Below are 11,328 nucleotides of genomic sequence, written 5' to 3'. Positions count from 1 at the left end.
TAGCTGTGTACAAGTTAATAATATGAATCTACTGGCGACAAAATGTTTAATCAAAGGACTGCAGCTACTCTTAGCTCACAGAAAGCACTGAAACACTGTTGTGAGGTAACTAGGCAGACGTGTTTGCTGTCACTAATGCCCGAGAGTTAATGATTCCTCAGTCTGACAGCTGAAAAAATGTCATGTATAAAAGCTTTTTCACAAGCTTCATGTAACTGACTTACTCAAGGTAGTTATGAACAAATAATGAACAAAAAATACCACAAATAATCACATAAAGTGGACTTGAAGAAAGAAAAAGGCAGGTGGGAACAGAGTAGGGAGTGTTACAGCTGGTGCAGTGAAGCTGACAGAGTAGGGAGTGTTACAGCTGGTGCAGTGAAGCTGAAGAACACAACCACACAAAATGCCAGAAAATAAATAGTCGGGAGATAAGCAGTCAAAAGAGGAACTAAAAGTCACAACATCACAGTAATAAAAACAAAGGGAACCATTTTTACAAGGCTTGGCTCTTGGCACACAGAGGGTAAAGGCATGACACAAAATTAATTTGTAAGTCAAATGATCTCAGTTCCAGGTAACGTGGAGAACCAAACAAACACGGAGGTAAGACCTTTCAGTTCTGCTGTCAGTCATGCTCATAGAAAACAGAGACACAGTGGAGTTACACAGTTTGAGACAGGTGTGAGTGAAACAACTCTCAACATGTTTTCCAACTGTTCACAGTTTATCGGGGTTAGGGCCGGGCGATTATTCAATATCACCATTTAGCAACTTTGGCATTGATGTATCACAAAGATATGAACATATGTTATCACTCTAACTCTAATTAAAACCAACAAAACTGAGGTTTTTGTTTTACACATTTGGGCTTGTTCACATGTAATCAGGGCTGAATCTAACAAATATTGACATCATCAAATAACCTGCCCATTATTTTTTCAATTAACCAGTGGTTTTGTTAAGAAAATGTCAGAAAACAGTGAAATGGTGGTGACGTCTTCAAATGGTGTCATGTTGCCGCACATTTTCATGGACAACATTTCAAACTTTTCCATGACTTTTTAAGTACCAATAATAAAAAAAAAAGTTGCCCAACTTGCTCTGCATTTTTCAAACATATTAGATTCAAACTCTGTTCGAACATAATTTCAGCTAGCTGGCAAACATGAAGGGAGAGACAGAAAATGAGGAGAAACTTGTGGGATGGTCAACAAAACATTGTCAAACATTATCACATAGAGCTATGTTACATCGGCAGTTACAGAAAATAAATTTTCCCTTATGTTACATCGTGTGAAAGGTTATCCACTGAAGATTAACAGTTTTAACAGATTCAACAGTTTCATCACACACAACCTAATTCCATGACTTGAAATGAAATGAAATTGAGAAATGCAATTCCAGGTTTCTCCAGACAGTGAGAACCCTGTGGTGTTTTATCCGACCAGTGGTTCGCCGATCCGAAGTTAAGCAGTTTATCAACATGTGTGACAAAGAAAAGCATCAAACTCTTACATTTAGTGAGTACACTAATACACTAGTACAGCACATATTTGCTTATAAAATTATTAAAACGATTATTCACTTATCAAAATAGTTGCCAATCAATTTTCTGTCAATCGACCAATTGATTAATTGCCTAAAAGTCATCTCTAATTTAAAACGACTACAGTGTTTTACACATTTGATAAGTCTGGTCATATGTGATACAAACACATCAGTTTGAAAATTTTCATGTTGCATTTTTTAAAAACACTGTGTTAAATAACATTACAATAATGATTTTGAACACATCGCCCGGCCCTAGCTGTGCTGTTATTCATGTTGGCAGCTTATAGTTATGATGTGAAACTTGCCACTTTTGGTATCAAATGTTTGGTCCCAACCCTGAACGGTCCACGATGGCAGTACAGACATTTTGGCAGTGAACGGACTGTTGCTGTTCTTTCACAGAGCGCACCCTTCACCGGATACAGCACTGCTACGGAGACGTCAGTGCACATGTTCCAGGCATGCTTACAGTTACAGGCAGATCAACAGTAAGAAAAAAAAATACAAACAGAGACATTTTGGATTCACAGGATCACAGGAGTGAACCAAAGCACAGAAATGCTACGGGGAAAAAAAGAGGAACATTATAATGCTTAAAGCTGTGGCTGGTAACTTTAATAAAAATGTACTTTTTGTCGTATTTGCTGAAACTGTCACTACATACACACAGCTGTACACGAGGCAGATAGAAATCAGGTTTCTCCACCTCATAGTTCTTATACCTATATATAATATCTGGGAGCTACAATTTTTTTGATAGAGATACAATGTGTCACAACATATTATTAATGAAGCATTGTGGTGCTGCAGAGATGCTCCGGCCAACAAATTATATTCCAGATGTAAGAGACCATACCTGTTTAGTGCAGCAATAATCACATCATCATATTTATACTTTTTGTCAGAGAAAATTAAATGCAAAGATTACCATTGTTACTAAAATCGCAACTCATATCCAAATCGCAATACCTGTCAAAATACACTCGATACATTTTTTTCCCATCAAACCAAAATGAAGCACAGCGTACTGGCCTGAGCAAACTTTCTCATATCAGGCAGCATCACTCATATGGGCGGTTTTTATTTCTAAAGAGTAATATCAAACAGTATCAGCTGGTTAAACATGGCAATATTCAACATCTCCTCCACATGCAACTAGTTGAGGCTGCAACTTCGGCAATCAAAGTTCACCAAAGTTGAACTACACGCAATGTGAAGATGCGAATTTGCCTTGCACTGGCAGCGAATGTTTTAGTCACCCCTTCAGGAGGCAAATATTAACCAATGCTAATTTTGCTCATGTGTGACCGTAGTATGTAGACAGTTTCAGCAGGAAATTATTTTTATACAAGTTACCAACTGTAGCTTTAAAACCATCGTCTAAAACACTTAAGTCTTAATGTACAAATGTGATCTGGACCTTGCTTTGCTCCTGCAGACCTCTACTAAGGGCTGCACAGTAAGTTTTACAGTTTTACATTGTAAATTTTCTGCATCACAATTATATTTATTGAGGTCAGAAACAGTCAAGGTGCTGATTTAAGATGCAAAATGGCAGCAGAATTATATTCTAAACTTTTTGATAATGCTCACACACAAACATGACAGCTGAGCCTGAAGCCTGAGCCTTTTTCCATCACACTCTCTCCTCTCTGTACTCCAGTATAAATGTGCTGTAACTTAATACTGAGTGCTGCTGGAATGCATTGTTGGTTATGGACGCTCAATTTAATCACATTCAATCTGCTCCTCTTTTAAATATTTATAACATCATTATGAGAATTCAGCTGATTATTGTTTGCCTCGCTCTGCTGCCTGCTTCTTAAACAGCATCTTGACATCACAACAACCTCATTTTGACCATTCTGAGTTTACTTAAACACTTAAAACTGGGAATGGTGTTGTGAAATAAAAGTACACATCCTGTACAGGCAGTCGCCCCAGTTCCTGACACTACAAAAGTAACATTCATTGAGCTCAAACATTCCTCTCCCAGTGTTCAGAGTACTTTCATGTACATGTACATATATGGAATGTCTTTTAGCGGATTTTACACATCACACACTTTTAATTATTTTACATTTTTCCATGAGAAATCTTATCAGCTCTGTGTAATGTTTGTTGCTAGAAAGATGACTATTGGTGAGATCAATGTTGGATGTTCTAGTCTTGAAGTAACTCCTCCTCATGTCCCAAAAAAAGTATCCACCCAGTTCTTTTCTGTACCTCAATTCAGTCTGTTTTCTCTCCAGTTTTCACATTTTCTATCTTCTCCCCCTCTCTTTTCTCCTCCTTGTCCCCTCTCCTTCCTTCCCTCTTCCCTCCCTTCAGAACCTTGCCCACTAAAATGCAGCAAACGGCGATGACGTGCATGATGAAGTAGATGGACGTCCAGTAGTTGATGGTGTCGGAGGCCTTGAGCAGCACAAAGCCCATGCACATGTAGTCGTAGGCCCTCATCTTCAGGAACCAGTGAATCCAGTCGAAGATGTTCTGTCCAGAAGGACCCAGTTTGGTTCGGACGGAGGACTCCATGGCAGACTCGGCTGCGATGCACAGCGGGATGGTGAGGAAGGAGAGGTAGTAGCCGGCATGTAGGCCATGCCAGTAGGCGCTGATGAACATGGTCCAGCCGGCCCTGAGAGTCACAGACAGGAGAGATGCTGAAGTCATACAGACACGGCGCTGTGAGGGTTTCTGTCATGTCATTTATTTGGGGTAAAACAATTAGAACTCTGCAGCACGACCAGGATGAAGTTAAAGCACAGCAGAAGTTATCTAATAAAATAAGAATCAAAGAATATGTCTGGTGATAATCAGATTTTTTCTAATTGTCAATAAATCTAGTGAAAAGACCAAAACCAACATTGATCCTACTTAGTAAGAATTGACTGTGTAGCCAAAGCCCGACATAATAAACTCCCATTGTTGCCCCAAAACTATTTAAAAACACATAAATGAGCCACACTGTTGCACTGGGTGACACACTCCTCCATTTCAATGAGTACTAGCACTGTAGTTTATTTTTAAATTGCACCCACTTACACCATCCTGCCGCCGTAAATACTTACTAGTGAACCAAATCAATGACTGAGTCAGTCCCAAAAAATGCACTCTTCTGTGTCTATTTGAGGAGTGTTTGTCAAATACTACAGTGCGCAGCTGTTATAAGAACATATTTCAAATTGTCTTTTAAAATAAAAGCATATAATCATGACCCTTTTTTAAAGACTTGCAATTCTCCTGAGACCTGAACTTTTATTTGGTATACATTTTTAATTTCCTTAAGCTATTTGGGATCAGTAGGACCCGATAAGTATAAAAAAACTAAACATTGTCAATGATAATAAAGTCCCAATGTCTTCAAACAAGTACTTCCTAATTAACAGTGTCTTATCTTGTTACTGTTGCTAAAATTGGTCAAATTTGTTGCAACATTAAACTACAAACACTATTAATCATAAATAGACAAGTTTCAGCCATTAGATGTGATCAGGTTTTGGACCCTGTCCACTTTTGTGTCGGGATCACCTGCAGACTGACTTGGCAGAGATCATCTTGTTTTTACATGGATTAGTGTATTGTGCTCTTACTGCCACTAGATGGCACAAAAAAGTGTCCACAAATGAGGACAACAGGTCTAAGTTAAGCAGAATGAAGTATAAGGTAAGTAAGTAAACCCAAAATGTGATGTCCTCATATGAGGACACAGGGTCTCAGGAGGATATACAGAGGAACTGAAGGTGTCTTTGGACCAGAGAGACTTTTCTGTTTTTGTTGTGTCTCCACCGCAAGAACAAGGAATGATTTTAGTTAGAATGCAGTTTTGAGGGACTTATTAGTTATTATTTCAGAGCAGGTACTTTCACAACGGAAGAAGAACTGAGTGATGTAAATGTACACCACTGATTGATCGAACACATGAGCCACTGCAGCACCGGCAACTGCTATTTTTAAAGACCTGTTGTAAACAGCAGCTCGTGATGAAAAAAATCAAAGAAAATAGATAAATGGACTGACAGAGAAGCCCAGGCTTTATCAAACATATTTACCACTGTGGAAATACAACACTATTAACTGTCGAAGCAGAAGTGATGCTGCTTCACCAACTGCTGGCCGGCATACAGTACGTCACTTCAGTGTTCCTGTGGGAGGTGCGGATGCAGAAAGGGAAAAAAGCCCAGTAGTTCTCGAGGGAGCTCTGCAGTGGACAGTTCTTCTCCGGGGGTACACAGAACTGTTTAGTCCAAAAACGCCTTCAGTCATTGTTGGTTTTGGTCTTCTCATGGGATACATTGACAGTAACAACAGAGAATAACACCAGCCCCTAGTTTTCAACATCTAACTTTACCATCCAACAACAGAATTAGCTAAAAAGATAAGACGTAATTTCTGACTTCAGACTGGGAGCTTCACTGATATCCCTGCGCTTATTCACACCAAAAGACCCAAGCTGACTAGAAACAAGAGAGAATGACTATAAAAACATGCTTTAAAATCTGGACATGATTGCTATTACCTCACATTCGAAATTGTTATCTCGTTGCACACGCCAAATGAAGGCATTTTGACGCCCAAATACACCACAGAGGGATTTATGGATGAGTCTGGGGCTTCATGTCTGTAAAATACGCAGAGATTGCGGCACACATAAAGCCTTACCTGAGAGCATAGGCTTTGAAGGGAGCGTTGGGGTAGATGTAGTGATGCAGCCACCACTGCACTGTCATGTTCCAGTAACGCATGCCGTGGCGGACCTTCACACAGAAGTCAGTGTTGTAGCAGTCGATGTTCTGGATGGTTTTGAAGTCATATTTCTCCTCAGCAGTGGGATCAGGACTGGGACATTAAAAAAAAAACATTTAAAAAGAGAGAACAAACTTTCAACTACGAAAACATCCAAATGTGCACACAGACCAAGATGTTCAATACAATCAAAGTTTAAAACACAGGTAAATACTGATGCATCCTCTTTTAATAGTCTTGTTAGTCCAGTGATGATGTACCTGTAGTTGACGGTGGGTCCTCCTCCAGGTTTGGACAGCGCCTTCTCTGGATAGCAGCCCAGACCTGCACTGATACAGCCAGCCTCAGCTCCGCACCACGCCGCATAGAAGCGCATCCGAAACACGAAGAACACTACTATCATGTAAAAAAACCTGGAGAGAGACACAGAAAACTTCTCTATGTTACCAAACAGCAGCAGAGATATTACAGACATTTACCCTCACATAGAGTGGACATGTCTGTAAAGGGGAGAGTCATGGGTATCTATAGAACCCATTTTCCTTCAGATATCTTGATATGAGAGGTCAAGGGACCCCTGTGAAAATGGCAATGCCGATTTTTTCCTCACCAAAATTCAGCCTAACTCTGGAGCATTATTTTGCCCCCTTAAATCTACACCTCACATTGTTACAATCAATAACAGACATTATCTGAGCAGTGATGCTTTGTAACAATACCTAAAGAAAAAGTTTCGATCCAGGAACTCCTCTGTGCGAACGTAGGCCAGTGGGAAGACGGAGTTGACAGCCAGGAACAGAGCGCCGTAGACAGGAACCAGCTTCAGACGCTGCAGGCACGGCACCCAGCTAGGAAGGGCCAGCGGGCTCGGCTGCCTTAGCCAGTCAACGTATGTTTGGAAGCGGAAGAACGGACCTTTGGGGAGATGGAGGGAGGAGATTACGGAATAAAAGCGGCGTTGAGAAGACAGCGAAAATGGACAATAAGGATAATGCAAGACACAAGAGGGAAGAGTGGAGGACAGCGTGGTTCCAAAGAAAGGAAAAGGGAAAAAGGGGAGTAAGAAAACAAAAAGAGTAGAGGTATATTAAAACCAGAGGTTATTTTAAATAAGACTGAAAATGATATGGACTCACACAATGTTGGACAAGTAGCAGAGAGTGAGACAAAGAGAGACAACAGTTAAAATTCATGCAAAAGCAAATAAACATCAACAACACACATGAATATAAAACATCTTCTAAACGTTCACTTTAACATCAGAGCTGACACAACTTCCTCCTGCCAACATTATTCTGAGAAGACGTTTTCACAGACTTACCGGTCATTATACCAGCATAACAGTAGCTATAGGACAGAATATCGTAGAGGGAGGGCTCCTGAGACAGACCACCAATGACGGGAGACTTGGCGAAGGAGCTCACGTCCTTTTTCTTCTCCATGTGGAAGCTGTGCACCTCGTTGGCCAGACTCACCATCTGAGTTAGAAACAGAAAGACACAACAAGAGTCAACAAAGAAGCACAAACTGTAAAGACACTGTGTGCTGCTGCAATATCTTTGACAATGTTTAAGTACCTTGAGAGTGAGAAGTAGCTGGATGGCGTTGGCAAAAGGTGTTGGCGGTGGCAAACCGAACCAAGTGACCAGGCGGAAGAAGAGGAGGTAGAGAAAAGTCCAGCTGAGACTCAGTGCCGGGGCATGTCTGGTAGACAGAGAAATATGATATGAGTGAGTTTATGTTTCAAGAATCCTGAATGGAACGGGTTCAAAAAACAGAGCTAATTTGGTGAAAAAAGGTGTATGAGCATTTGCTTATTTTCTCTGTTGTATTTAATGGTAAATTGAATATGTATGATTTTTAGACTGTTGGTGTTGCAGGGTTAGGTGCAGGCAATTTCAAGACATCATCTTGGGCTTTGTGAAACTGTATTGGACTTTTTTATGTTTTTTGACATTTTAGACCCTTTATAGATATATTAATTACTGTAGATTAATAAATAAAAAATGGTTGTTAGTTACATGCCAACTTTGTCTCTGTCTGTTAAATATGTTTGTAAATTCATTGATGTTGATCTCTCACCTCCAGCTGCTCTTTATAATAATCCATGTTCCAATAATCGTCACCAGAGAGTGGAGGGTATGGATGTTACAGGTGGCAATGGCGACAGAGAGGCCCAGAAGAAGAGATGCCCCCTGCTTCACAGGAGGACCTGAAGTGAAAGCAAAGTTATAAGTTATAAAACTATTGCAATCTACCAATAAGCTACAAGGGAAAAGCCCCAGCACAGCACCAAGACACAGCATGAAAAGTGTTAAAAGATCAGTATATTTCCACCTATTGCTCTCTTCTCCAGCAGCATTAAAAACAGATGAAGATGAGTTGCATTGTGGGTAACACAGGCACCAGGTTTTGACAAGGAAAAAGAATGTGTGGAATAAAAAAGATAATATCTCTGTCCATAACTGTCCATCGTGAGGCCAACAGTGTTATGGAAAAAACACATCACCTCATAAAAGTCATCCCTGTCCCTATGCACGGATACATTTGCAAAGCAGTAACAGAACAACACACACACACACACACACACACACACTGTAAACTGCATTTGCAAAACAAAAGACTGATGCTGCAAAGCCACAGACAGGCTTAACATTAGGTTAAGGCGCATAAAACTCAGAGACCTGGACAAAGGAAAAGATTAATAAGTCATCTTTCAGTATTGCTCATGGTCTCTCCAAACACCAGATTAAACATCGCTAATCCTTAATAGTAGGCTATGGAGCGCAGACGGTTAAGAAGATTTTCACTTTATTCATCCTGACAAAAAACAGAGAGCTTTCTATTAATAGACTGCCCAGACCTATTTCAGGATGTGTACAATCATGAGCATCCTGAGGAGGGTTGGAGCTGAAAACAATAATATTTTTGGTATTCTTTCCACTCAGCCTCCATATGTTAAAACAAATCCTAGTTTTTTATCACACACACATACACTGTAAAGAGAGATATCTTATTTTTGGGACATAACCAGTTACAGAGACCATAAGGCATACAGCATTGACCAATAGTAAAATAAACAATGCAATTTGCTCATCATGTTATCTTCTAAAATACTCACTGAGGTAACGGAAGAGAATTCCAACAGGGATGGAGGCGGCGAGGATTCCCAAGTACACCAGCTCATTGGGAGACATCGCTCTGCTCTCAGAGAAACACAATCAGCTCCAAACTTGCTCATAAAGAAAACTATGCACACATGAATCATCCTTAATTATGAGGGAACAACACACAGGCGATACAACACAATCCCTGCAACAAATACTGCCTTCTTGAAGCTAATATTTGTGTATCTGCATCAAAATTAAATCCTGAGGATGAAGTTTTAAAAATGTGACCATATAAGGCCTGAGAGTTTTCTCTAATTAAAAAGACATGTTACCTCTTAGTCTATAAGCTATTTTAAAATATACTTTTGTCATCAGTTCTCTCCTTGTTGACATCTGTGGTAATGCTTTTTTACAGCCACCTATTAGTAATAAACCCAAAAGCAGTTACTCTTAATATTCTTAAAAAATACCGATATTTTTTTGTCTATCGTCTGTCTTGGCAGTTTGCCCAGAAGTAGTGATAGTTATGACATCTTCAAGGTGTATTTCACAATATGTCCTCCAGCTGAAGCACACTTTTTTTCTTTTTTAAAGGGGAACACTACCTAAATTGAGAATTCCAATAGCCAGAAACCAATGAGGAAAGTCTCAAACTTGTGATTTCATAGGGTGTAAAGTCTGGAGCTGCTCTATAGACAATGGATGGGAGCTTGATTTTGTGGACCCACAAATGTTTTTCTTTTGTATACACAAATTTGCTTTTTCTGCTGTATTGTCCTCAGCGATGAGACAGAAAATATGCTCATATACTCACAAGATTACCCTGGGTGCTCTCATTGTCATCTATAACATCTTTCCCAATTCACTGTCAGTGGAGCAGCATCAGACTTTACAGCCTATGGCATCGCAAGTTTGAGTTGTTCATTTGTACTAATATTCTGGACTGTTTTAGCCCATAGGAGCAACATGTAGGGATTAAAAAGATGGGCGTGGTTCCCCTTTAAGCAGTTTTGGTTAAGAGTTATGCAAGAGCACCTTATGAATAAATTTCAAGGCTTGAATAAAAGTTAATAAAGAGATCAAGTGTGAGGGACACCATGTGTGCACAACACGGAACAACACAGGAACTTATATGTGAGTTAACATAGGAAGTAGCTGAGTTGTGACATAGATAGATCTCGGACTGTAATGTTATTTGAGCCCACGAGAGAACTGGAGCAAACCGCTGCTTCTTTTCTCATATTTCAGTAGGTGTAATGAGCTATACAGTACAAATACACAAAGTTTAATTTCCTCAGGACTCTTACAACCAGCTCAGAGCTGACTGACTCCCGTCTGCTAGCATTCCTCTGCTTCCAGGAGCGATGAGGTTAGCTAACAGCAACATAGCCTGACAAAGTATAACTAAATGACTGCTTTGTAAATGATAATAAAATATAAAGACAGGACAGACTGAATTCAAGAGGTAGAGGTTAAACCACTCTAGTCCTGTCTGTATTTATCAGGAAGTTAAGACAGCTGTGCAAACGTTAGCATCTGGTATCCAAACGTTAGCTAGCAACCGCTGTGAGCGACCGTTAAATTAGCATGCATCAATTTTAAAGCTTTAAATTACTCACATTTACAACGCGTTTATCACCGAGGTAAAAAATCACTCCGGACTCTTGACAGAGCCTACACACTGACACACTCATACAAACTACCCATTCACACCGCTAACACAGTATAAATGACTTCCTGGTTTATGAATGACGCCACCCACATGGCACGTACCATTCTAAACGTAGGGGTGTCGATTCAACCATTCTGACATGGGCGCTGACACTAAAACACCGCAGTAATTTAAAGCTTCTGCACTTCATAACCTCTGGTACGTCATTAAAAATATTTTAAAAACATATTTCATGCCCACAAATAT

The 11,328-nt window shown here is 39.9% G+C and overlaps 1 protein-coding gene across 2 annotated transcripts; it reads right to left on the bottom strand.

Annotated features, from left to right (window-relative positions):
- Positions 1-349: 349 nt before the first annotated feature.
- On the bottom strand, positions 350-11,165 carry mboat7 (membrane bound O-acyltransferase domain containing 7). 2 transcript variants are annotated; one of them, XM_050047855.1, is made up of 9 exons: positions 11,030-11,165; positions 9,422-9,501; positions 8,383-8,512; positions 7,878-8,004; positions 7,622-7,778; positions 7,020-7,215; positions 6,561-6,713; positions 6,217-6,393; positions 350-4,192 (listed from the first exon to the last, which is right to left on the bottom strand). In XM_050047855.1, the coding sequence occupies exons 2-9, from the start codon at positions 9,495-9,497 to the stop codon at positions 3,787-3,789; spliced, it is 1,422 nt and encodes a 473-aa protein (XP_049903812.1). In that variant the 5' UTR covers positions 9,498-9,501; positions 11,030-11,165; the 3' UTR covers positions 350-3,786. The 2 variants fall into 2 exon arrangements, with proteins under 2 accessions (XP_049903812.1, XP_049903813.1); XM_050047856.1 differs by having other exon boundaries at positions 9,422-9,504; positions 11,030-11,119.
- Between the last annotated feature and the right edge of the window lie 163 nt (positions 11,166-11,328).

Source organism: Epinephelus moara, chromosome 6, assembly GCF_006386435.1.
Source record: "Epinephelus moara isolate mb chromosome 6, YSFRI_EMoa_1.0, whole genome shotgun sequence".
Taxonomy (NCBI): Eukaryota; Metazoa; Chordata; class Actinopteri; order Perciformes; family Serranidae; genus Epinephelus; species Epinephelus moara.
Note: the sequence above shows the minus strand (reverse complement) of the source record. Positions and strands in the feature narration are given on the sequence as shown.